Raw genomic sequence first — 27651 nt, forward strand, 5'->3', positions numbered from 1 at the left:
GGATACAGGTTCCTTTCAGATACATACTTCTCCCCAGTTGGTGGGTTATGTTTTCATTTTCTCGATGACGTCCTTTGTGGTACACAGGTTTTCATTTTAGCGAAGTCCCATGTTCTGCTTTGTCACTTGTGCTGCTTGCGTCATTTGCTGTTAATGCTTTGCTCATCCAAGATCAGAAAGGCTTACACTATAATTCCTTTAAGAGTTTTATAGTTTTAACTCTTACATAGAGGTCTGTGATCTGTTGTGAGTTAATATGTATATATGATTTAAGGAAGTGGTGTAACTTCAATCTTTTTGCATACGGATATCCAGTTACTCCTGCCCCACATGTTGAAAGATGTTCTTTCCCCACTGGAGTGTCTTGGCCTCTTTTGTTGAAAGTCAGTTGATATAAATGTTAAAGGCTCATTTCTGGACACCTGGTTCCATCCCGTTGATCTACCTGTCTGTCCTCTGCCAGCACCGCACTTTTTTGACACAAACTTTGAAGTAAGTTTGAAATACGGATCTGTGAATCCTCCAACTTTGTTCTCCTTCTTAATCTTGTCTTGTCTGTTCTGGGTCCCTTGCCTTTCCATATGAATTTTCAGAGAAACATACCAATTTCAGCCAAAAAGCCAGCTAAATTTTTGATAGGAGTTGCTTTGGGTGGGGGGTTATTGCCATCTTAACAATATTAGGTGTTCTGATCTATGAACATGGGCTGTTTTTCCTTTTATGTGCATCTTCTAAAATTTCCTTCAATACTGTTTATAGTGTTCAGGGTACAAATTTTATATTGATTTTTGTTAAATTTATTCCTATGTGTTTTATTTTGATGCTACTATAAGTGGAATTGTTTTCTCAATTTCAGTTTTGGATTTTTCATTGCACATGTATAGAAATACATTTTTTTGTGTTTGATTTTTGTGTATTGACCTTGTTTCCTGAGACCGTGTTGAACTTATTTATTATAAGCTCTGATTTTCCTGGATCCTTAGGATTTTCCAAACTGTCTCTTGTTTAAGCTGAGTTAGTTTTACATCCTATTTTTCAATCTGGATGCCTTTTGTTCTCTTTCTTGCCTAATGGTCATGGCTAGACCTCTGGGCCACGGCTGAGTAGAAGTAGGAAGAACACACATCCTCGTCGTGCCCCTGTCTTAGGAGGGGAACTTCTAGCCATTCACCATTAAGTGTGATGTCAGCTGCGGGTTTGAGTTTTTCTTAGATGCGTATTATCAGGAAGGACATTCTTTTTTATTCCTACTTGTATGAATCAATTATGAAAGGGTGTTGGATTTTAGCAAATGCTTTTTCTTTATCTAGGTAGGAGAGGAGAAAGTTCTCCCTGACCTTCTTAGGGTCCCTGGCTGGGTCTGAAATTTAAACTGGCAAAGACAGACAATGGGGAGGAAAGCATTCAGATGTATTTCGTGTGTGTTTTATGTGACACAGGAGCTCTGTAGGAAATGAGGACCCAAAGAAACAGACCTGAGTGTCTTTATTGCCAGTTTTGAGTGTATTTATGTTAGTTTTGACGAAGAGCAGGCATTCGTGGAGGAAAATGGTATGTTAAAGACTCAACAGCAAGCGTGGTAAACACGTCTCAAGACGTGTGTTCCAGTTCTTCTCAGTGTCCATTTGTCTTTGGAGACAAGGATGCTCTTCCCTCTGGTAAAGAGAGGGCACCTCTCACATGACAGTTTGATGATCTGTTTCAGGGGAGACGGCGGGGAAAGGTCAGAGTGACCTTCTTGCTTCTGCTGTTTTCTCAGACTTCAGCTTAAAAATATCCAATGTGCCAAGGTGTCATGTTTTGGGGTGGCATTTCCTGAACCTCATCGTCTATCAGATTATCATGTGGTTTTTCTTTTATTCTGTTAGTAGGGTGTTTTCTGTTGATTGATTTTTGGATGTTGAATCAACCTGACACGCCTAGGATAAATCCCACTGGGTTATAGTGATCGTTTTTACATGTTGTCATATAACATGTTAAATATAATGTTATTTGCATATGTGATGCCTTGAATGTTGAAATCTAAAAATTGCACAGAATCATGCCTCATTATTTTTCTGCCAATTTGGAAACATAATAATATAATGAAAAAGATTGAAAAAGCCCATATGCCGTGTAATGGATAAAATGAATCCAAAATCCAACACTACTCTGTGTTACTACTTTGCAATATGAAATAAGTCAGCAGTCTCTTTAAACATTTAAGAAATGCTGACTTTGTAATATGGCTTCCTAGTTCAAATTTATTCTTACTTTACAAAACAAAATTAATTTTTCACTCATAGATTTATTTGCATACTCAAACATCACTTGCCTACTTTCAAATTTAGATTTTTATGAAGACGTTAAACAGTGTGATTAAAAGAAGAATAACAGTGGCAAAAAAAAAAAAGCGGAACTGTTTTCTGAATTATGTTCTGTTGAATGAAGACAAACGCACGTGCTTCGGTTGAGAGATACTTAGGATTCAGAACTGGCATTTTAAACATGGAGGAGCATAACTTGGGTTTTTCTCCAAAGGAATATCATTCTTCTTCAGGATGCGGGCGACCGATCCAAGTTATTTTTATATGGTGCCCGGCTTATTTTTCTTTGATAAGAATGGTGAATCTATTTTTCCACTTGACAGATTATTCCATTAAGGTCCATTCTTACCTTTCAAGCAAAACATAATAGTTTTGTCTTGAAACATGTTAAAAGCCTCCTGCTCACAAGAGTTACTGGCCTCTGTGGCACTGTAACTTCATTCAAGTAGCGGGGGCAACATTAATGATGCTCTCCTACAGGGTGAATGTAGGGGCTGAATGAGTTAATGTACATAATGGATTTATAGCCATGCTTAGCATATTCTAAGAGCTCAATGAATATTATTATTATTGTTATTGTTATTGTTATTATGCGTTTCAGGCCCACTAGAGTTAATTAGCTGCAGATTGTAACCCTAAGTAGCTAAATAGATTGATTTCTTAGATGGGGTAATTTAACAGTGTCCATTTGAAAAGTAAAAAAAGTATTATTTGCAAAATAGATTCTTTTTCAGCGTTAGAGTAAGCAGTCCCAGGCATTCTTTTTGTATACATATTTTTTTATTGAAGTAGAGTTACTTTACAACATTGTGTCAATTTCTGGTGTACAGCATAATGCTTCACTTGTACATGAACATACATATATTTGTTTTCATCTTTTTCACCATAAGTTACTACAAGATATTGAATATAGTTAGTTCCCTGTGCTGTACAGTATGAACTTGTTGTTTATCTATTTTGTGTATAGTAGTTAGTATCTGCAAATCTCGAGCTCCCAGTTTATCCCTCCAGCCCCCTCTTCCTGCCCCCGTCATTCTTTTTAGCAGAAGTTGGCTTCCTTGTTTGTGATGCTGATGCCAAAGACAGAGAAGCGATGATGGTGCAGTTGTGGAGGGCGGGTGGGTGGATGGGCCTCCAGCCTATCTCAACCTTTGCCATTACATTAAAATGTAAATGAAAATACAAGAGGGTTCAGCACAGTCTGCTCTTGTCCATTTCAGGTTTGCACTTTGATCTCGCAAATGACTGTTCTCTGATTTTGTTGTTAGTATTTCGAGGCAGGCTTTGAAGAATCAATAATACGAAACATCTACAAAAAAATTTGCATCCTGGTCAATGATCATTCCAGGCTTTGGGATCAAAGGCTGTTGTGAGATCAATTAATAACCCGAAAACCTCTATTCTTTTAAAAAAAAACAAACTTTTTTTCTTTTTCAGTAAGGAGCCACAGAATATGGCAGAAATGAGGAAAATGGGAGAGTTGTACTAAAAACCTTTTGATATTCATGGAAGATGTTTAGTTTTTAGAAGTCCTGCAGATTTTAGAAGAAAGCTGGCATAGCACTTTGAAAGGGTGTCCAGGAGACAAATGGGTCTATAAATTTGCAGAGAAAGAGAGAATTTTTCTTTTCGAGTATTGGATGGATTGAAATTTTCCACTCTAATGGTGCCCTGTGTTAAAGTTAAGGTAGTTTGGCAAGGTTCAGAGCACGCAGCTCAGCTTGGGCTTGAAACTTTTCTGGCTGGAGAGCTCTTTTTCTTGGGATCTTTTCCAGTTTCCAGTGATAGATCAGTTATTTTAAATAATAATGAACCCTTTTGAGGCTAAGTACCAGGCACACAGAATGACTTGGCATTATCTTCTCTCATCTGTATTCCAAGTCTATGAAAGAGGTGCTATTTTTTTAATCCCTATTTTGCAAATTAAAAAAAAAATTCCCACTAAGGCTTGGGTTTAGGAACTTTCACTTCTGTTCAGAGGTAGTAAGAGCCTATATTGAAGTATTGATGCTGGAACACCGATGTGCCAAAATCCCACTCTCAAAATAGTATCAGCCTCCCGCTGCTTCCCAACTGAAAACAGCTTCAGGGTTCATAGCACCAGGCAGGGAGAATCCAGGCCTCTTACACCTTACAAAAGATTATATAGGCTGTTCACGTTTATGAAAAAACTTACAAATGCCATCAATTATGCATAAATTATGCTAATATCCAGCAGTTCAGAAATACGTTATAACATTAGAAAAAAGAAAACTACGTGGGTAGGTCACCCTTGCTCTTCCAAAATAAGTCTCCTGACACGCCTGATAAAGAATGAACCTAAAAATTTCAATAATGAAATTCATTTTTAGTCCGTGGGAAGCTTACTTTGATGTTCCACACTGAATATGTTTTAGCTTTACCCGCGTGCTAATCAGAAAGTGTGGGGCCTTCGCAGGGCTGCAGGTCTCTTTCCGATGATGGTCACAGGAGGAGAAAGGCCGCCACCGGAAAGGGAACCTTCCCTGCACCCCTGTATGGACCGGAGGAGAGGTGGACGCAGGGCTGTGCTGTCCCCGCGACACCCCGATGAGCCCTTCTGGTTGAGAGAAGTTAAGGGAAATCAAATGTAGTGCCTGAGAAAAGCAAGAGGGATTTGGAAACTTTTGGCAGCCCTGGGAGGTGGGGAGGGAGGAAAAGGAGGAAGGAGCAGTCACAGGTGTGGTGCAGGGGAGGGAGCCACGGCCCGAGACATGAGTGAGTGGCACGTAGAAATCTTTTAATGGATAGTTAGGGGAGACTTTTTCATTTTTAGTATGTTTTTATGCTAGTTTGAGAATTCCTTGTTTTTTATTTAATTTTATTTGATTGAGTTATAGTCAGTTTACAATGTTGTGTCAATTTCCAGCGTAGAGCACAACTTTTCAGTCATACATGAACGTACATATATTCATTGCCACAATCGTTTTCGCCATGAGCTACCACAAGATCTTGTATGTATTTCCCTGTGCTACACAGTATAGACTTGTTTATCTATTCTACATAGACTTGTCAGTATCTACAAATTTCGAACTCCCAGTCTGTTGCTTCCCATACCCCCTGCCGCCTGGCAACCACAGGTTTGTATTCTATGTCTATGAATCTGTTTCTGTTTTATATTTCAGTTCATTTGTCTCCTTCTTCTTCTCCTTCTCCTTCTCCTTCTCCTTCTCCTTCTCCTTCTCCTTCTCCTTCTCCTTCTCCTTCTCCTTCTTCTTCTTCTTCTTCTTCTTCTTCTTCTTCTTCTTCTCCTCTTTTTTTTAGATTCCACATATGAGTGACATATGATATTTTTCTTCCTCTTTCTAGCTTACTTCACTTAGAATGACATTCTCCAAGAACAGCCATGTTGCTGCAAATGGCATGATGTTGTCTTTTTATGGCTGGATAGTATTCCATCGTATAAGTATACCACAGCTTCTTTATTAATTTTTAGTATCTTAACTAAATGGGTATATACCAAGGATGATACTCAAAATACTTAACAACGCTTCCGCAAGGCTCTGAAGTGACCCTGGGCTTAACCAAGTGGGGTGACACTGCAGACCAGGGCCTTGAGTGTATAACACGCCTTTAACCAAGTTATCAGGAGAGCTGACTGCACACCTAACACCTGTTAGAGACCCAGTGTGTTACAGCAGCCTGTGCCCCACAGTGACCTGTGTTAGAGACCCATATGTTTCAGCAAGAAAACAGCTCTCCGGCTTCCGAAGTAGTCCTGTTAATTTAGTCACATCTCAGGTTCTTAATGATCTCTACGAATGCTGGGGACCTCTGGTGCCGGTTAATCTAAAATAATCATAGCCATACATTTTCATATAGTCAGTTTGTTCACTGTGTCAGAGGTGAGGTGGGAGAGGAGAATTCTCCAGAAGTCAAAATCACAAATAAACAGCTTTCAAGGATGTGGCTGGGGGCTGTATTCATTAAATTAAATAACGTGAATTCAGGTTACTTAAGGCGTTAAGTGTCTGCAGCGCGGGAGGCACTGACCCCGAGTGTTGCTCATTGCACGCACAGGTGATTAAGGCAACAGTGTATTCCCGACAACCCCAACAGGGCGTGTCGTCCTCCCAGGGCTGTACACGTTGTGTCTGAGGGGGGACAGGTGACACTGTGGGGGTGCCACAGCAAGCCAGGAGAACCCCTGAAGCTTTCTAGAGGGAAGAGCATTCGAGAAGGGCCTTTGGAGCAGCTGAAATCCCAACAGTGTGACAGGGAGCTGCTCTCGGTAGGATGAAGGCTCGGGCAAGGCGGACGCTGCGCTGCAAGGTCGCCAAGGCGGTGCGGCCTGGTGGGCAGTGCCTGGGCTTTGGGACTGGGCAAACCACGGTTTCCAGTCAGCTCAGCCTCTGACGCTTACTGGCCAAGGACCCAAGTGTAAAATGGGGGGGAAAAAAAGCCTTCCTCACAGAACAGTTGTGAGTAACTGTTCCTGGCACATGAAGTGTTCAAAAAAATGGTGCCTTTTCCCGTTTGCTAAAAACAAGGGGTCTTTCAGCTTCTCGGGAACAGAGAGTAGAAGAGACGTTCGATTTGGGGACTTTTGCCCCTAGACTCATTCTTGACCAAAGATAAGTTGAGTAAGTTAATGAGAAACCGTTTGTTGCATTTTCAGTTAGTGTGCTAGTATTAGAAACCATGCCTCACAGTTAACACTGCTTTTTTGGAAGTTATTTAGGACGTTCTGCACGCTAAGCAGCGTGAACACATTGTCTGAACCGGTGGAGGTCTCCAAGTTAATATCGGGGGATTTCTGTGTGTTATTGATATTAAAGTGCCTTTTTCTTGGTTTTGGGGTAGTAATCTCTGTCCACTCCTAATTAAGTTCCTCGCAGGCTAATATCAGTGCTTGTTTGTCATCTCTGCGTGCTCAAGGTTGGGGTGCCATTCTCTGAATGTGTCTAGACGTGGTCTAAAGACATGGGGGAAAACGGGCAAGGCATAAAAAACATCTTCCCGTTGCACAGGTTCTCCATCCCTCCCAGAAAACACCACCATCCTGTTTTCTTCCTATTTTGCCTCCTGACCTCCCCCCACCCCGCCTCTTGCTAACCTCCCGCTCTGTCCTTGTTGTGATGGGGGAACGTTTTCCTAAAAGTAGCAGTTACCGTAAAATTGAATTCCCCTCCTGTCACTCCAGCTCCTTGACACGTGTTTTCAGCATGCTGCCGAAATTGGTCTGTGTGTCTCAGATCAAATAGAATTACCTTTTATTTAAACAGCTGTCCCCCATGGACAGTGGAGGTTATGAGACTTAATGCTGTTTAGCAGTTGAAATCATTCTTTCTTCTCGAATTGGAAATAAGAATCAGCAAAAAGTGTGGCACTCTCCCAGTCCCAGCGTAATTTCAGTCTGTCTATAGGGATGGTATTTTTGGTAGCTGGGAAATATTACCCGAGTACTGCTGCGTACCAGTTAGTGGTATTAAAATATATATTACTCACAGCTCTGTGCTTGGCTTAAAAAGTTTCCTTGGCAACATCATTTAACGTCTTACTGTTCTTTTCATGTTGCTAGTATAAATATCTAATATGTTTTTGTTCAAAACATCAATTAGACTTCAGTATAATCTTTATTAATACAGATCTGTTATTACAAGAAGACTGCTGAGCGCCGATAATTTGCACAGCAGGAACAATAAAATATCTTCTTTCTGTTTGGTTCTATCCTGGAAAGCTTGGCTGTGTGTTCTGTTCCAGAGCACACCAAAGGCTTCCACAGTACCTTTTACCATCAGAATGCAGTCTTTAAAGCTCTTAGAGGCAAAAGCCTTATTTTCTTCAAAGGTAAACAAAGCAGAAAGTCCCGAAATTGCAGATAGAGTCAACATGTCCCATGGGAGTTGCAGGTCTCCACTTTTAATCTCTTTAATTCTTCTTTCTCTGTGTAGCCAGAACTCCCCACTTCCTGCGGATTCAGAACGTGGAAGTCAACGCGGGCCAGTTTGCCACCTTCCAGTGCAGCGCGATCGGCAGGACCCTGGCCGGCGACAGGCTCTGGTTACAGGTACAGCGACTGGTGCTCACGGTTCAGCGAGAGCCCATGGGCGGCGGGCGTGCGGGTCCCCCAGGCCGGATGGGGCCCAGAGCCCGGTCGGCCAGAGCCCGCTGATGGGGGAGCGGCAATGTTAGGGGTTTATCTGCCTCCTCTCCTCCTCCACTGCGAGTGGCCGGGCTGCCAGGGGCTCTGGACAGGCTAGTTACTGTACGTCGCGATTTCCCTCCTGCATCTGCTCAGCCTGGAAGATCTTGTTGTCAGACTACTTTTCGAGCGGTGTGTCAGAGTCCAAAACATAGGACCCTTCCCACCCTCTTCGCTTGAGGAAAACTCAAAGAATCACACACACACGCACATACACACACACAGGTTTCCAGGCTGTTTCCTGATTTTCATGTCCACCGAGATAAGCCCAAACTTAGAAATTAATAGAATTACTTAAATGTCCATCTTTTAGTTTTGAGCATTGAAGTGGCCATTTTGTAGTGTAATCACTATTTGTGGGTCTTGTTTTCTTATTTTCCAAACTCTGTGTTTCGCACGGCCGGCAGTCTTGGGGCACATACAGGGTCTGGCGGGTTCTGGCAGAATGAGCGAGACTAGGTGACCCGTCCCCGCTAACCAGCGTGCCCCCCTTCTCAGCCTCTGGGCTCCGTCTCCCGTGTAGAATCCTCCAGTTTCATCCTGGTTTCTTCTCGTTGAGTATTCATCTTCAGACTGCTCGTTCTCCACCTTGACTCGGGTTCATTTTACCGCCTTTCCTTCCAGATCCGAGAGTGGGTTTGCTTTGGTTTGGTTTTGGTTGATTGTTTACTTCCTTTAATTTGCTGCCGAGCCGCCTGGTGTTCTGACCCTTCCGCGCGTCTGATTGCACGTGTGGCTTCGGCTCCCTGCAGGCCCACGGCTCCCCGCCTCCCACCGGTGTCTCCACCCTCGGCGTCCCGACCGTGGAGATGTGTCACATGCGCCTGGAGATGTTCAGTTTGAAATCCCTCCTTCCCTTTCACCGTCACAACTGGAGTAAATGGTCCTTTTACCCCTCCATTTCTGGGGGACGTAGAAGACAGCCAGTGTGCTGTCCCAGGCTTCGTCAGTACTGGGTCGACCAGTGGGGGAGCCTTCTGGAGGAGGCTTCTGAAATCCGGTGGGGCCTCTGCACACAGCGCTCTCCCCTTCTACCTCGATGTCACTCTCTTTTCTTTCTCACGTCCTGCTGTCCCCGTCTTCAGGACTTATTTTTTCATCCTGCATCCAGTTGTCTTAGCTCCCTTATGCTGGAGACTGAGAAGTGTTTTCTCAGCCAGGGGGTGTTCAGTGTTCGGTTTGCTCAGGGTTGACCAGCCATGGGAACCGAGGGGACAGCCGACTGCAGCGGGCATTTTCCCAGTGCGGTAACTGCCTCTTCAAAATGCAGCTACTCTTGTCTCTGATGTCTCTGGAAGTCTTAATTTTTCTTGGAAGAGTATTATTTTGCTTTTGATATTTGTTTTAATGTTGAGAGAATACAATATAAAGTCTAAGCTGTGGCCTCAACGGTCTTAGACATGCCTAAGAATTTGCAGGCAAGTTGAAAATACCATTTGCCTTTTTTTTTTTAATTGAAGTCTAGTTGATTTACAATGTTGTGTTAGTTTCTGGTGTACAGAACAGTGATTCAGTTATATATATATATATATATATATATATATATATATACACACACACACACACACACTCTTTTTCAGATTCTTTTTCATTATAGGTTGTTACAAAATACTGCCTGCAGTTCCCTCTGCTGTACAGTTTGCTTTTTTCATTTGTTTGTTTCTGCAGACATCCTGGACTTCGGATGCTCCTGCTTAAACTTGAGCACTCCCTTGGGAACTGAGGTCTTTGCCTGCTTCCTCTTACAAGTGGGAGGCTTTGTTTCAGAGACTGCATCACGCAGTGGGGAGAGAGCTGGCTACCACCCTGAGGGTAGCTAAAGGAGAGCTCCCCGTCCTGATGCCACTACGGCACGATGTGGAGAGTTATAAAAAAAAAAAAAGAAGTCTGGTCTACACCAGATTCTGATTTAATTGGTCTGGGGTAGCCTCAGTCCTGTTGAATTTCCCATGTACGGGGTCTGCATGTTGCTCCCATGGCTCTCGAGAAGGGTCGTGTCGAGGTGGGGTGATGATAAACATAGAACTGGGATGACCTTGAAATTCTGAGTGACACTTAGTTTGCCCTGGACTCAGCCTGCTGTGTGGTTTCTGGGTCTTTGTGATGTTGGAATAGTTTTAGTGGTAAATAATTTATGTCGTCTGATTGGATAGGCATCATGTGGGGAGATGTTTATTTTATTAAGAGCTGATGAAATGACTAGTGTCCTTCGCTTGCAAGGATGGCTTCTATTAACCTGTCTTTGTGCGAGATGGTTTCCAGCAGCACGAAGGAATTGCAGCAGGGATGGTTTCCCACAGCCCTCCTGCTGCCTTGCCGGGCCCTGGCCCTTTGCTTCAGGCCATACTTTAGACGTTCTGGGGAGAAGGGGATGAGGGTATAGCTCAGGGTTAGAGTGCATGCCTAGCATGCCTGAGGTCCTGGGTTCAGCCCTCAGCACCTCCATTAAAAAATGAATAAACCTAATGACCTCTCCCCACTGAGAAAGAAGATAACAATAAAAAATAAATAGAAGTTATGGGAGAAGCAGACCTGGAGTCATAAACCAGGCCTCTCTAGTCTAGAAGTATGAATATGGACTTTTCTTCCTTACACTCTAATGTTCTAACACTTTCAAAAATGCTTTTCCAAGCTCACTTGGCTCCTCAAAATAATTCTAAGGTTCAGGCAGAAAATTGAATGAGAAAAAAATTTTTTATCATTTGAATCCTCCCAATAGTAAGTCAAGATCTGGAAGTCAACAATCCATCCTCTATTTGGGGAACGTAGATATTGTGGCGTGTGGTCACTGGCAGCACTTCGGGTCACCATCTTCTGAGTTCTCCCCTGGGCCTTTTGCAGAGTTTCGTGGTGTATCCCATGGTCTTGTACTTCTTTACAGATGAGGAGTTTGAGGTGCAGGATTGTCCAGCGTCAAGCAGGTAAATGGCATAACCGGGAAGAGTACACCCCCGTTTCTTCACCACTGATTAATTCCACTCTGCAGTGCTGGCTTCTCATTTCCACAGCTAGGTGACTAGGCAGCAGGCACCGAGCACTTTGTTAGAAGAATTTGGACGTGACCGACAGAACATGATTAACATCCAGGCGCCATCTTGACAAAAAAAAAAAAAAAAAAAGTCCATCTGTATTACATGTACGTCTTGATCCACATCTTTGAAAAATGGCCAGTAGTTTGATTGTTTCAAGATACAGATTAAATATGATTGACGTCAGAGTCTTCCACAAAGACTTAACACACATAAATCTGATGGTGACACTAATGAAGAAATGTTTATGATTAACAGGTGTGTCCCATCTGCTTCCATTTCTCCATCTCTTCCGTGGGCCACACAGGTCATTGCTAACACAGAATCAGGTTTTCTAGAGTACGGAACAACAGGATAAAACCCAGCTCACGAGCATCCGTTCTCACACTACAGAGCACTTAAAACACCTCCCAGACGACGTACGGTAGGAGGGCACCGTCTGTGATGCTGTTTTTATGTACAGAACTGATGTGCATTGAACCTTGCTGAGTCTTACCAGACATGGCGATCTGTGCAAGCTGTACTGTCACCATGGGAGACACTCAGATGAAACGTACTTGTAAAACCATTCAGGCACCTAGATCATGACTGTATATTTCTTGCTATTAACTTTCTCTGATCACTTGTGGAGCCTATATTTTGAAATATCTTAGAGTATGTTTATATATAAGATACTAAGAAGAGGAAATAGAATTTTAGATGTTCATTTTAAGACTTACATACATTATTTGCTGAGGGGCAGTTTCTGAGTTACAGATTTTTATTCAGTCATTGACCCTTTAAGCCGTGTATAATTGTATTAAAATTACTATTGTCCTTTCTTAAGTCTTTAAAATTTTACTTTCATCCTTGTGCTTGTTTCTCTTGGGAATTAATATTTATAATACATATTTCAGCTTTTCAATAGATCACCAGAGCTAGAATTGACATTTGTAAACCTCAAGATGGTCTGTACACAATCTTCTCCAAGGAATACGGGCCAGCTTGCCCTCCTCTGCATCCGGTGCAATCTGAGGCATTTGTAGTTTCTGCCCTTCAGTGCACTTATGACACGTTGTAGAGGCTCCTCCAGTCCTTACTCGTCTTACTCTGGGACTCGGTGGGCTGGGGCTGCTGTAACAAAGGTGCCAGAGGCTGGGTGGCTCCAACAACAGACATTTCTTTCTCATAGCCCTGGAGGCTGGCAGTCTGAGATCACGTTCTTGGAGGGAACCAGTTACCTGGTTTGCAGACTGCCGTCCTCCTGCTGCATCTTTGCGGCATCCTCTGGGCCCTTCATCCTTCTGTAAGGGTTCTAATCCCACCCTGGGGGCTCTGCTCTCATGACCTAAGTCTGATTACCTCCCAAGGGCCCCACCTCCTCTATGATCACACTGGGGAGTAGGTTTCATTATACGAATTTGGGAGGGAGCAGGGTACAGACATTCAACCTACAGAACTCAGCTACCACAGCCGACTCCAAAGTTGGGAGGAAGTGAAGGTGGTTTTGCCTCCAGGACAAAGGGTGGAGGCAAGGAGGCAGTGGAGATGCCTTTTCAACAGCAGGTGGATAGCATCCTGGGTTCAATCCCCAGTACCTCCTGTAAAAATATAAATAAACTTAATTACTGCCATCCCCAGAAACAAACGAAAACACCAGAAACAAAAACAAAAATAAAACCAAAAAAAAAAAAAAACACCCCAGCAGGTGGATAGCAGCTTTGATCAAGTCAGTGACTGTCATGTGCATGATGAGTGAGTAGCGGCTGGTTAAGGAAACCTGGAAAAATCATCCTTTTTCTCAGCAGATCTTAGAGGCCCAATTATTTGTAAATAGCTCACTTTTTAGAATCACAAAATTACATAACTTCTGAGGTTGTAACAGTCTTCAAACTAAATCCCTCATTTTGTTTATGAGAAGACAGAAGCCCAGCAGAGGTGGGAACTTTAACATGGTCGTATATCCAGTGAGTATACTTATTACAGACAACTCCATTCTGCTAGTGAAAGTCAATTATATGTACAGATATTTTTGCTTATCTATAAATTAGTAAATTTAGTCACTTGGACATTTTTCTTCACTGAGTGACTTTGTATTTCAAATATTAGCCATTTAACCAAATATTCTCAGATTTACCGTGAACATATCTGTGTTAACTTGAGAGGCATCATTGCACAACATAACTGAGGTTTTTTGTTTTGTTTTTTTTTTCCTTCAGCAAACCTAGCTTGGTGTTTATTAGAAGTAAGTCACAGGGATAGCATTTTAAAATGATTTCATAAGGTGCATCAATTCATAGAAATGGGAAAGGACATCAGATGGTGTTATGATGAAGTACTCTTAAAAACACTGGTGCAACCCAGCACCTCGAAAAGTGCCTGTCACAAAACAAATCCTCAGTAAACCTGCTTGTGGTGCTCGGCTTACAGGTGCCTGAACAGCCACGTGTCTCCTCCTGGCGAGTCCCAAAGGCACGGAGTTGGACTAGGAAAACAGGCACAGACTCGGTCTTTCAAAATGGTTGTTTTAGGTCTGCGGTTCATCTTCTGAGGGATGGTCTTTGTTCTCCAGTGAGGATGGTGCCCTTGAGTTCTCGCCGTGATAGCAGACCTGCGTCATAGTCATTGATGAATAAAGCCCACCCACACATTTTTTTTAATATGGACTATAATTCAGTATGAACTCTCAATTTGGGAAACTTGAATTTTGAAAAAAATATTCACTTGGGTTATTATTTTTTTTAGTTACTGGCCTAGAGTTTTTTTTTTTCCTATTGAGTGTTTGCTGTGTCATCCGCTTAGCTGGATATGAGCTACTCGGTTGTGAAAAAAAGTATTTTTCACCAGCCTGATAGATTTCTCACATTCCTCTTCTGAGCTCAGATGATTTTAGGTCTTTTTGAGGGAAAAAGGAAAATCTGGAGATTTTTGTAACTTAAAAAGATTCTCCTAAAAATAGCTCCTCTCACCTGTGGAAGTTAGTTCATGAAAGAATATATGAATTATATTAATAGTATTTACATTGCTGACTTTAACAGCTATGTTTGAAGTAAGATAACTATAACTCCATTTGCTGAGCACCACTGATTGCTAAGTACTCTGCTAGGTTACAGTCAGTTATTTTTTCCCTTAACTGATCCCTAGGAGAACTGTTTTACGTGCCCATTTGTAGAAGAAGAAACTGGGGTCAGGGAGTTTCAGTGATTTTTTCCAGTTGCACATTGGAATTTGAACCGGGCCATCTGCGTCCAGAATCTGCGGCCTTAACCATAATGCCTCTTGTGTGGTACAAAGACCCTGGATTCATAAACGTCTTGTGGCAATTTACGTGACATCTTTTATCGGCATTTAAAATTACAATTGTTCATGTGTGTGGAATGCTGCCTTGGCTTTTGTCTTAAAGAATGTGTACACTTGGTCAACTTTTCTTGGTGATTTTAGTTTCATTTCTGGATTATGAAAAGAAAAAATTCACAGCTACGTATCAGAACAATTCTGTTATTATATATAAAAGCCATAAAATGGTGTGAAAGGAAGTAAAATGATGGCTCCCAAGCCTGACTTGGGTATTTTAGATCCTATATGTTAAAGCATAAATTTAACATCACTTACCGTCGCAGAAAATACCAGGAATGCACAAAGAGGACCATCTTCAGTTGCTATAGGAACCATTGGCTCCTTAAAACTTTGAGTGGTTAAAGTCACAGCTATTATTGTTTCAGTCAGTTAAATATCCATATATATGCTATGATATTGAACATTCAGTCTGGAAGTCTTGAAAGCAAACCCTGTATGTTTTAACTTACATGATTTTGGATTACCTGGATTTAAAGGTAAAGATTGCTTTTACATTGATGAAACCATATGACATGTCTAGGGGGATTCTGGGAGAAATTAATGAATAGGGTTTACTTTGTGATTTTACATATCTCCGTACTGAAAGGTATAAGCAGCTGGTGCTTCGGGTCAGATGCACCAGGAGTAGCTGGAACCCCAGCTGAAGAGCTTCGCATCCCCCGCAGTCTGATGGACTCTGGGCCAGGATGTGACCTGGGACTTTGAAAACTGCAGGTCAGGGGGATTCACTTTGGAAGGCAGGAAGAAAGGCCTCAATTACTAATCTTAAGGACTGCTTGCTTTGGACCCAGAAACCACACATCTCGTGAAAGCATTTATTCTGTTTCTTTTCTCATATTCGTTTGTTTCTCTTGCTTCCGAGAATCCACAGCTCTGTCACAAGAAGAGAAAATGGCAGAGCCCTGCTCTGGAACTCCCTTGATCGAGGGCTGAGAATGCACCCTGCCCGTCCGTCTCCTTCTAGTGATCCGGGCCTTGGAGCCGGGGTCCTGGAGAGTCTGGACACTGTTTAGCATCTCTGGTTTTTTCCTTGTCTTTCTCTTCTTTTTGGAAGGAGAGAAAAACAATGATAAATATTTTAGCTGGGAGGTAAATGTACCTGCTTAAGGCCACCTTGACAGTCCTAGGAGATTTTCAGTCTGCTAATCCAGAATTACGTGCCTGGAAAAGAGGGAGGGAGGGAAAAATTGATGATTTTTGATGGCTTTTAATTTCAAAAACTTCTTCGGGACTATAGAAACAGAATGAAAACAATCATGCTGCTTTCAGGCCTAGAGTGACCCCATTTGGATAAGACCGAAGACCTCACTGACAGGCACTCAGTGGCAGCCAGGTGGTCCCTCCAGAGGACACACACTGAAATCATAAAGCAGAGCATTATTCTTTTCTCCATCTTTGCCTACTTTTAAAAACCCACCCTTCATTCCCTGCATTCAAAGCAAAGGGAATTGGCTCTTGTGTAAGCAGAAAGAAAATTTTCTTTGTTATAAGAAGTGATGTCCACTGAACACAAAGGACAAGCGACAAATTCATGGAGTTTCTCTATATTCTTAAGATTTGGAAGCCAATGATTGCTTTCATTCAAGACATGTATGCTACACACTTTCCACGTGCTGGGTATCTGATTATTAGTTATGCAAGTGTTACTGCAGAATGGGGCAGCACCCCCTGCCCTGGCCCATGGCTCCCCTCTGCCAAGTTGCATTTTGTCTTCCACTATGGTGGGACCTTTACCATATAGTGACTTGGTTCTTTTGCAGGAAGTGAATAGCACCTAGACAGAATGGTTCTTTGATCCCTATAGCCCTGGAGTATCGATAAGCCTGCAGCAAAACCATCCATTTTCCTGGGGAAATTATGATGGTTAAAAGAGTTGTTCAAAAATAGAAAATAGGAAAAAAAAATAATGCCATTTGCAGCAACATGAATGGATCTGGAGATCGTCATTCTAAGTGAAGTAAGCCAGAAAGAGAATGAAAAATACCATATGATATCACTCATATGTGGACCCCCAAAAAGAGAAGGACACTCATTAACTCATCTACAAAACAGAAGCAGACTCACAGACATGGTAAACAATCTTACAGTTACCAGGGGAAAGGAGGTGGGAAGGGATAAATTTGGGAGCTTGAGATTTGTAAACGTTAACCTTGGTATATAAAAATAGATAAAAAGCAGATTTCTTCTGTATAGCACAGGGAACTATGTTCAATATCTTGTAGTAACCTTTAATGAAAAAGAATATGAAAACAAATGTATGTATATATATGCATGACTGGGACATTATGCTGCACACCAGAACACCAGAAATTGATACATTATAACTGACTATACTTCAGTTTTAAAAAACATACAAATAAATAATACATGCTGAATTTCAAAAACGTAAAAAAAAATAGAAAAATGGGAGGTTATCTTCTGATTGCTTCTCTGAATTCGTCTTTATCTTTATTGTAGGAATTAGAAATATACAGAGGTAGAATGATGTAACGAACTTAACATACTCAGCATCCGACTTTAACAACCAACAATAGGTGGCCGATTGCCTTCTCTGTTTCCACCTGCTCCCCCTCTGATTATTTTGAAGCAATTTCAGTCATCCTATCATTTAACTTGTAAATGTTTCTCTAAAACAAGAGTTGGCAAACTTTTTCTGTGAAGGGCCAGAAAGCAAATTTTGCAGGCCAGGGTCTTTGTTGCTGATGTTCAACCCTGTTGTCCTAGCAGGAAAAACAGCCCAGACAACACATCAGTGGATGAACATGGCTGTTTTCAGTACAGCTTTATGTGTGAACACTGACATTTGACTTCCATGGCATTTTCATGGTCAAAAAATACTATTCCTCTTTTGAATTTTTTTCAACCATTTAAAAAATGTAAAAACCATTCTGAACCTTCAAGCTGTACAAAGCAGGTGGTGGGACAGATTTAGCCTCAAACCCCTGCTCTAAATGATAAGAGCTCTTTAAAAAAAAGGTAATTGTCATCGTGTATGCCCCGCAGAAACAGGCAGTGTTCCTGTTTCCTTGACTGCCTTTGTAACTCTGTTTCCTTTAGGAGTTTGATTTGTGATTGTGGTAGAGCTGACAGTTTGCAACTGGATGAGGAGTCTCTTAACGTCCTTTTCATCTGTAGGTTCTCTATTCATTTCCCTCCATTGTACTGGTTGTTATTGTTGTTGAAACTGTGTTTGTCCCAAACAGTCTCCTGTATTTTGAGTTTTGCCTGTTGCCATCCGGTTGCATCATTTAACATGTTCTTCTGACTGCTGTGTTTCTTGAATTATGTCTCTTTCTGTGATGTCATCAGCTCTTGCTGTTCATTCCTAGGCTCATTCATTAGAGATTGCAGAAAGATCCAATTCTCCGTCCTTCTTTGTTTAGTCACTAGAATAATTCTAAAAAGAGAAGCTCTCCTGGTATCAACCATTTGGGTGTCCTGATACATGGGTCGTGAAGGGAAGGTGATATAAATACTTGATGCTTTGTCTTTTTTGGCAAGTCTTCAGAAACAGTGAGGTAGTTCCCTGGCCAGCCCTCAAAGTGAGCAGAGGGGCTGTTAGTGTTACTGTCCCTGATGTCTCCACCATCGTCGTCATCACTGACCATTGGATTTTAACACAGCTCATGAGTTTTGACCCACCCACTTACTATTCTCATTGCTGCTCAAACCTCCGCCCCTAAACAGTGGGACTACTCAGGGTGGGTGACCCCTGTCCTGGGCCATCTCGAGGGATCTCTGGATTTCTGCTGTGACAGTATGTTCCAGGGCTATGTTCTCCATTTTCCACCTTCCTGACCTAGGCTTGGCCACTCCTCCAGGGAGCCCTGGCTCTTTTTCAGGGGAAATGGTAATTAGAGATGGTAACCTGAGCGTAGAGGTGCGTATAACTTCTTGCTACTGTTCCTGGGTCTTCCCATCAGACAGAGCTAGGACATCTATGTACGCACACAGAGACACTTTTAAAAATGAGCTGTATCCTGAGATCGTGTCTTTGAGATCGTGGCCGACCGCTCAGACACTGCCGTCTCCCTCTTGTTAGGGAGCTGTTGTTACAGTTCTGAAGGAAGCAGGCTCAGGTACTGGCATTGTGAACCCGGACCTTTACCCTGGCAGCCCCCTTAGATTGAAGTGGCAGGATTAGTCCAGTGAGCACTGGCTGTTTGAGTTTAAGACTAGAGAACGTCTCGTTTCATTAGTATTTCTAATCACTGCATTTAGTATGGATATCCTGTATTATTTGGTTGAATCTCTAAATAAAATTTAAAACCCAGTTTGGTTAAATAATATTACTCATATATTGCAAACACATATTGACTTGTGTCTAAATATCAGAATGAGGTTCTCAGTTTTCATAATCAGAATTTTTTACTTGAATAGGCCTATAAGACTATTAAGTGTTTGAATAATACGTAACTTTGGTATCTGCACGTTACTTTGGCTATCTGTCTATCCATTGGCCGATTAAAGTGTACTTGTCAATTTATCTTCATAATATATGCTGATATAAGTAAACACTTCTGGTTCTAGTATTCCAAACTGATAACTATTTGGGTCAGGTTGGTTATGTCCTAGAAATCAGAGGTCAGCACTATCTTAGTTATTAAAGTAAAAAAATACATGTTCCCCACACAGTAGATTTGTTGGGGTATTCCATTATGACTGGATTTAGATGACATGAAATGTTTTAAACAAATTTTTTCCAAGCCCTGCTGATACTATTAATGATCCTAGTGGTTTGAATTTCAATCAGTATATTACAGATGGGCATACTTGAAAGTGGGATAATACAGACTATTTTTCCTATTAAATTAATGAAAGTGCAGTTTAATCCACACCTGTCTGGCTAAGGAAGGGCGACCGACTGTCCCGTGTCTCCTCTCAGCCCCTGCACTCAGAGCAGCCCCGGTGGGCTGATTCATTTCCTCCAAGTGCGGCTACCTTCCCAGACCTCAATTTCTTTCAATCATTGCTCTGATTATTGCAAAAGTATTTCTGGAAGACTTAATATGTGTCTTTTTTGCTGGCAAATGACTCCTCATTTAGAAGTCCTAGACTTAGTCTGCTGCATAAAGAAGGCTGGAAGTCTAATTTAAATAACTATCAGTACTTTTTCTCTGGCTTGTTCAAATTGAAATGCAGGCGTGTTTGAAGATACTCTTGCTTTTATAAAAAGCTGTATTTAACCCACTAAGATTATTTCCTTGCAGACATGGCCGTGATGGTGGTTTCATTAAGTTAACAAAAGACAGGCCACTGGTTTCTTCAACACCTGGACATTCAGGAGCCCTGTTCCAGGAATTGTGTCCTGTGCTCTGTTCCACCGCAAGCTCTCATATTCTGAAGAACAATCACACTTGGTGATGTCTCATTGTCCTGCTCTAATGTTACTAGGAACACAGAGCTCCAGTCCTCGGCAGGGCGGCCTCTTTCTAACTCCATGAAAAGTGGGAGAGACCTGCTTGACAGATGTGCTCCCTCTACAGGGCATGTTTTCATCATTTTGTTCCATCAGCATGACAAAAAGTCTCCCCACCGACTCCAAGACACTCAGGAGCACCCGAGGTCCGGAGCACACTATCCTGTCTGGACATCCCTGTCATGGGGGGAGGCAGACAGGGAAAGGACTCACGGCCTTTTCACATCGCAGAAAATGCACCAGCCACTGGTCCCCGCCTTCCCTGTTAGCTCTGACCTGACGAAGGGCACTTGGGGACCAAAAGGCATCTTAAAAATCAATTTGTACAGTTACCCATTCATGACCTAAATCTCTTCCAGTATTACCACCAGCCCTCCCTGTGATGCACCAGGCATGGTCTTGTCCTAGAATTACAGCAGCAAAGAGCCTGCAGAAGATCCCTGCCTTTGTGAGGAGGAAGTCTAGTAGTGGGAGATAGACAGTTGTTTCCTTTTATCTCATGTTATCCGTTCAAGCGCTGGTTATTTGACAGACACCTCAGTGATGTCATCAAAGGCATTGACAGACTGACGTTTTGGAGGAATCAAGGAAATATCCTTTGCCAAGGCTCCAGCATCCTTCCACCTCCATGCTGACAAGTAGCCTTGGACTCTGGTTGTTCCTGGGTTTCTGGTTGACCCTCCTTTCTCAGCACTTGCCCTTGTTGCTGTCCTCTGGTCCACCGAGGTGTCGTAGACAGTGCTGCTAGCTGCCTTGCAGAGGGCTGTGAACACTGTCTTCCTCCATTCATAAGGACCCAAGAAAGAGGATCTGACACCAGCAGGGTGAAGGGTGGGGTGTCTCCCTTTTGCACACCCCGTTCTCTGAGGACTTCCTTCTGTCCTTCCTCCTCCGTGAACTCAGCCATGGATCATGTCTTGACGCACGTGACCTGAAAACTGAGCTAATGCAGAACTGACGGATTGCTGATGAATGTTTTCAGCATCAGGACACAGGAGGACCATTATTAAAGTGCAAATGTCAGGATGTCAAAGGAAAAGAACAAACATGGGAGAAGCTTGGAAGTGCGTGGCCAGCTCTCTCGTCTGTCTTCTCCTGGTCCCTGTCCCTGTGGTCTGTGGTCCTTCCCTCCGCCTCACCCCTCTTCTCCCGTCGCCTCCCCCAGCTCCTCTCCCGTCCTTGTCGCCTTCCGTCTTGCCCTGCCACCGCCCATCTTTCTCTGCAGGTCTCACTTCTTCCCCTCCCTCTCGTTTGTCCTGTCGGTCTCCCTGCCTCTCTCTCCTGCCTCCTTTAGACTCTGCCAGGTTATTCCCCTGTCACCTCATCCATCTTCTGTGAGGCCAGTCCTCAGGCTGCTCTCCTAACTCACGTTTTCTACGTGGGATTTTTCAACCTGCGGTGATGCCGCAAATTTCGATGAGATGCATCAGTCTGAGTGATTAATCTTACAGATACTTAAATACTGCCCTGCGTCCCAGATTCTAAGTAAACATTTAAGGAATGCTGCATGCACTTGAGTTAAACTATCTTAAGTGCATTTAATCTTACTTAATTTGGTTCATGTGGTCCATCTGTAGAACTATGCACTTGTGGGTATTGAAGATGTGACTCTCCAGGGAGATCCTTGTCCTGTGAAAAGAGGTCAGTGTAGGCTGCATCTCACAGTGTTATAATGAATTTATCATTCTCCAAAATATTAAAAATGGGATTCATTTTAATTTAAAAATGCTATCATGTAAGAAGGTAACTGAATCTGTACCACAAAAGGCATGTAGTACTACAAAAATAAATAGAAGTACTTCTCTGAAACTTTTACTCATGATCAGCTCTGTTTCTTTTTTTCCCAGTATGGTACAGAGCTTTGGAAGAATTAACAGGAAAATGTCAGTCATTTAGGCCAGTTCTCTGTCCTGTTTCATCTGTTTGTAATATTCAAAAGGATTTGGAAAATAACAATTTTAGGAGCCATTTGAATTCTCATTAAAAAACATAGCTCTTATAAATAGATACTCTTTACAGAGACTTTCACGTTATCTCCAAAACCTTAAAACTTTTATTCCCTTTGACCTAATAATTTTAGGAAATAGGGATTCCCATGATAATAGTGACAAATATAAATAATTTAAGTGTGTAGCAATAAGGAAATACTGACATAAATAATGGTTACAGCCATAAAATGGGAAACATTGAAAAACAAGTTTTTGAAATTATCTAGTGCTGTGAAAGCCTGTACAGGTGTCACAGGCAGTTCAAACAAAGAGATAAATCCTCATATATATTTTGGACCACGATTTCAGTTTTTATTTAAATTAAAATGAGATTTAGCCAGAAATAAACTAAAATGCCCTAAAATATTCAGGGTATTTATCTCTAAGTGGTAGGATTAAGCAGAGTTTTTTTTTAAATGTCCCTATTTTTTATTTCCCATATTTTAAAAAAGTTCCTAAAGTAAACATTTGAATTTGGAAATCATTCTCTCTTTATGGTCCTTCAGAACATACACCCTGTCGGGTCTGCCCGTGCCAGGTGCAGGTGGTATCTCGCAGACATCGGCCGTGCTCCGCCGTCGGGATTCTGTGTTTGGCTGAACAAAGCCTCTCTTTCTCACTTCCTCCTTGGTCCCTGCTGGGACATACCACGTCTGCTCTGTGTCTCACTCCGTTCTCTATCCAGCCTACAAAGTACATTTTACCTCTTCTTTGCAAACATTTTTAACTTGCACTTTAGGTCATTTTAGGGCAGTCTTCAGATGCAGGGGCAGAAGCCAGAGTTTTTGCTACTAAGCTGCATTAGGTAGTGATAGCTCTTAAGAGATTGTCATAAAATATTCATATAAGGAAGTTTGGCATTCTGACCATTTTTAAGGGTGCAGCCCTGTGGCATTCAGTCTATTCACAATGTTGTGGAACCATGAGCACTATTTCCAAAACTTTTCCATCACCTGAAATAAATATCACTAAGAAATCTTCCCGTTCTCCTTCTCCCCCAGCCCCTGGGAACCTCCAGTCTGTGTTCTGTCCCTATCAGTTTGCTGACTCTAGATCCCTCATCTAAGTGGAATCACTGTATTTGTCTTTCTGTGATTGGTTTATTTCACTTAACACAAGGACCTCAGGATTCATCCATGTTGTTGCAGGTGCCAGAATTGCCTTCGTTTTTAAGGCTAAATGACATTCCCTTGCATGGATACATCACCTTTTATTTATCTACTGATCCATCAGCAGATGCTTGGGTTGTTGTCCCCCTTTTGCTATTGTGAATAATGCTGCTGTGAATGTTGGCATTTAAGTGTCTGTTTGAGTCCCTGTCTTTAATTCTTTTGGGGCTATGTCTAAGAGCAGAATTACTGAGTAATATGATCATTCAACGTCTAACTTTCTGAGAAATTGCCAAACTGATTTCCATAGTGAGTGCATCGTCTTATATTCCCACCATCAGTGCACAAGGGTTCCATGTCTCCACATCGTTGCCAACACTTGTTTTTCTTTCTTCCTGTTTTGGGCAGTGGCCATCCTTCTGGTTAAGAAGTGGTGTCTCATTGTGGTTTGCATTTCCCTATTGGCTGATGATGTGTTGAGCATCTTTTCATGTGTTTATTGGCCATTTCTGTCTTCTTTGGGGGAAATGTCTATTTAAGTCCTTTGCCCATTTAAAAATTGGATTGTTTGGGGTTTTGTTTTGTTTTGTTTTGTTTTTTGCTGATGTGGTTTTGTTGAGTTGTAGGAATTCTATATGTATTCGGAATATTAATCCCCTTTGAGACATATGATTTGTAAATATTTTCCCCATTCTGTTGGCTGCATTTCACTCTCTTGATAGTGTCCTTTGAGACACAAAGGTTTTTATTTTGATGAAAGCTAGTTTATCTATTTTTTCTGCCCTTGGATAAGTCATAGATGAGCTTCCTTATCTGTAATTTGGGAATTGTGGTTCCTGCTTAGTTTCATACCCATCAGCCTGGTTGTTTTGACCAGAGTCTAAACGTGGTTAGTAAGGGCTGGTTCTCTTAACCCCATGCTCCCGGTATATGTAGAGTGCCTGCCTCCTAAAAAGTGTTTACTAAGTAGGGGTTGAATGAACACTTGGATCCACGAACATGTAAATGATTTACTACAAGATGACCTGCAGATCTGAGCAAGGTTTACGATTCAGTCTGGATCCTAAGCTAAAATGATTGCTAGCGAGCACTAGGTGTCTCCTTCTTGTCTACTGTTCCTCTTGAAGAAGCTGAATCTAGCTTTCTGTGGGATTCAATACATGGGATTTTTTTTTAAAAAAGACCCATTCCTGAGAGTCCCTGTGACTTGTTGGATTTGTGCAGAGCTGTTAGTTGGAAGCCGTTTATTTTAAAGGATAAATCTGGGGCCTGAAGACAACAGCTATGAAGTAAGGCTCCTTGACATTTGTGTAAATCCAACACAGAGGTTTCCTTAAACATGAATGTCCTTGTCCTTACAGCTTTGAACAGTTGGAAGGGTTCCGTAAACCCGTACTTTAAAATTCTTCTGAATAGACATTCTTTAGAGACAGGTTCATTCCATTAGGAATAATATTACAAGATTCCTGTAGAACTATATTCTTATAAGAGTCATGCTCCAAGTAAGTAGTTAATAAATCAGTTTTGTTGTTGTTGTTGTGTTAGTAAAATAAACAAATAATTACAAATGTGACGTCTACCTATATTCAGGGCTCTTTTTTTCAAAACTGGACATTAGGTTTTTTTTTTTTTTTTCCAATTTGATTTAATTTTATAGAGTGGTAGGTCTAAGGTTACTCCTAGTGGTAGAAGTCAATTACTTATCTTTTGGGGGGATAGGATGGGAGACTGAATGTATGAGATACAGAGAGAAATGCCCTCTCTTGTTAATAATGCTAGATTAATTTTGTTTTGTTTACCTAACTTCTCAGTGTCCTTTATCAAATGAAATTTAGGGGATTTACTAAACAAAAAAGGCATACAAGTTAATAAGGTATAGATTTAACATCATATTCTGATCTATGACTTGCTCAGCTATGAACAGGGCACTTGTGGCGCTGGTTCTAACGAGGGTGGGAACCGTTGTTGCCCACTCCTGGTTTCCGTCGCGGTGGCGGGAACTGTACTGTGCGGCACCGCGGGCGCTTCCCCGACCCCACGGAGCCGCGAGCCGCCCGGCCAGCCCCTCAGGGCGCTCGCTGCCCCCGGAGCCGCCCGGCTCCTCAGTCCTTCGGCTCCTCAGTCCTGCTCCTCCTCCAGCAGCACCCGGGCAGGGGAGGCCCGCGGGCGTCCGTGCGGCCTGTGGCTGGGGTGAGTGTTCAGTTCTGTGGTCGCCGCACGGTGGCCGGGCCGTGCGTGGCCTGCGGCGCCAGGCCGCCCCGACCCAGGAGGTGTTCGGGCAGCCTGTCCGCCTGTCTCCTTCGACTCGTCACGCGCTTGTTCCAGAACCCGAGCGGGGACGCGTGGTGCCAGTCATTGGGCCAGGGTCCCTGCTGCGTCTTTAAATGCTCACCCTGCCCCGACGCTGAGGCGTCTGTCTCCTCCTCACAGCTGAGGACAGGGGCGCCAGGAAGGGACCCGCTGTGCGGCTGCGTGTGGCACCGTGGCCGGTCTGGCTCCCGGACTCGTGTCCGGTAGGGCTTACTGGCAAAGAAAAGGTCACAGAAAAAGCTTTTAAAAGGCTTTACCTCATATAAGGAGTCACACAGATGAGTTATGTATAGCCTGGCATTTTCAGACCTAGAAACACATTTATTTTTATCGTTATTTTTATGTACTTGTTTATTTGTTTTTATTTGGGGGGTAGTAATTAGGTGTACTTACGTATTTAGTGGAGGTCCTGAGGACTGAACCCAGGACCTCGAGCATGCTGAGCACACACTCTACGACCGAGCTGTACCCTCCCCTCGACATAAACACAGACATTTTAAAAAGAGCCTGCCAGGCCCTGAATGCAGTTCCCCCGCTGCCTTGATTTCATCCAAAGCCTTCAGCTGTCTAACCGTCTCAGGCTTCCTGTTCTGTCTCCTCTGCCTGGGGTGCTCCTTCTCCCCGCCCCTCCCCTCCCCTGGCCCTGGCGGCTCCCACTTACCCTTCAGATCTCAGCTCCAGTGTCACTTCCTCAGATGGCCTCCTACGGCCACCACATCTAAAGATGGCCCAGTTGTGATTTCTGCCACCAGCTGATCTGTCCTGCAGTGTCACCGCACTGGCTATCGTTGGTGGTCATGGGTCCATTTCAGTTTCAAACTGAGGCACTGGGAGCCTCGGGGCCACTTTTTGTCATCCACTGCTGTGAGTGGCCAGGTGATGACAGGGGCACAGTGCTTGAGTGTCATGCATTTTCCTTAATATCTTTGCCCATTGTTTTCTCCTTAAAACTTGCAAATAACATGTTAAAAATAGCCTCTTTCCTGATAATTATAGAAAAAAAAATACATAGAACTGAAATCTGTAGCCTTCTTTTGAGGCTTTAAACTATGGGAAGCATAGAATGGATTTCCAAGTGTGCAGAACTGAAGACTTCCTGAAGTCTCGGGGATAACGTCAGACAACGCTGCCCCAGTGATGGAACCTGCTTTGTGTGGTCCTTCTGTGGGGCGTGGGAACAAACTTCTCTCCTAGCGCTTCAGTGTCAGGTGACAGTGAGCATCTGCTTCTGCTTGGTGTTTGTAGATCCAGGAAGAGCGTCATAAAACTGAGGCTAGTCCTTCAGACCCACTTCATACTAATACCTGCTTACATTTCTAATGTAACTCTTGATAAGCTGTTTATTGGCTCACTTATAAAATGAGGTCAGTAATAGGGTAGTGTGTGAATTAATTTTGTTTCATAGCCAAATATAAGAAAAATACAATAAGTATCATGAAAAGACGAAATGCTGATAGTTTGGGAACAAAATAAAGAATGTTTCTGTATGCTTTTCCCTCTCTGTCTGTTGAGCTAGTATAACATGGTTAACATCTTGAAGGGGCAAAACCGAGACATTTTTGCTCACTTGATTTTGCCTCCCTCAATGCTGAAAGTGTTGATCGAGGCAGAATTTCAGTTTCCTGGGCAGCTGTTCTCCTGGAACAATTACCCATGGGTGGTAAACAAGGGAACCAAGATCTGCACAGAAGTAACATCGGTGACATCCCTCCTGCCCCTTAGGTGTCTCACTGGCTCAGTACGGCGGTTGATATTGTGTCTTTCTGTCCTCCCACCCCCACTTTTACAGGGCATTGACGTACGAGATGCTCCCCTGAAGGAGATAAGGGTGACCAGTTCCCGGAGATTCATAGCTTCGTTCAACGTCGTGAACACAACCAAACGAGACGCTGGAAAATACCGCTGCATGATTCGCACCGATGGAGGTGTTGGCGTATCGAACTACGCAGAATTGGTAGTTAAAGGTATTTAATGTATTTTTATACCTCCCC

At 42.7% G+C, this 27651-nt stretch overlaps 1 protein-coding gene across 3 annotated transcripts in view; it reads left to right on the top strand.

Moving 5' to 3' along the window:
• The window catches only part of PTPRM (protein tyrosine phosphatase receptor type M), a 605094-nt gene that overhangs the window by 253938 nt on the left and 323505 nt on the right, over positions 1-27651 (top strand). For all 3 annotated transcript variants that reach the window (XM_031439160.2, XM_064481603.1, XM_031439166.2), the window contains exons 5-6: positions 8219-8334; positions 27450-27624. In XM_031439160.2, the coding sequence (XP_031295020.2) occupies positions 8219-8334; positions 27450-27624 (291 nt within the window). The remainder of the gene's footprint in view (positions 1-8218; positions 8335-27449; positions 27625-27651) is intronic.

Source organism: Camelus dromedarius, chromosome 32, assembly GCF_036321535.1.
Source record: "Camelus dromedarius isolate mCamDro1 chromosome 32, mCamDro1.pat, whole genome shotgun sequence".
Lineage (NCBI taxonomy): Eukaryota > Metazoa > Chordata > Mammalia > Artiodactyla > Camelidae > Camelus > Camelus dromedarius.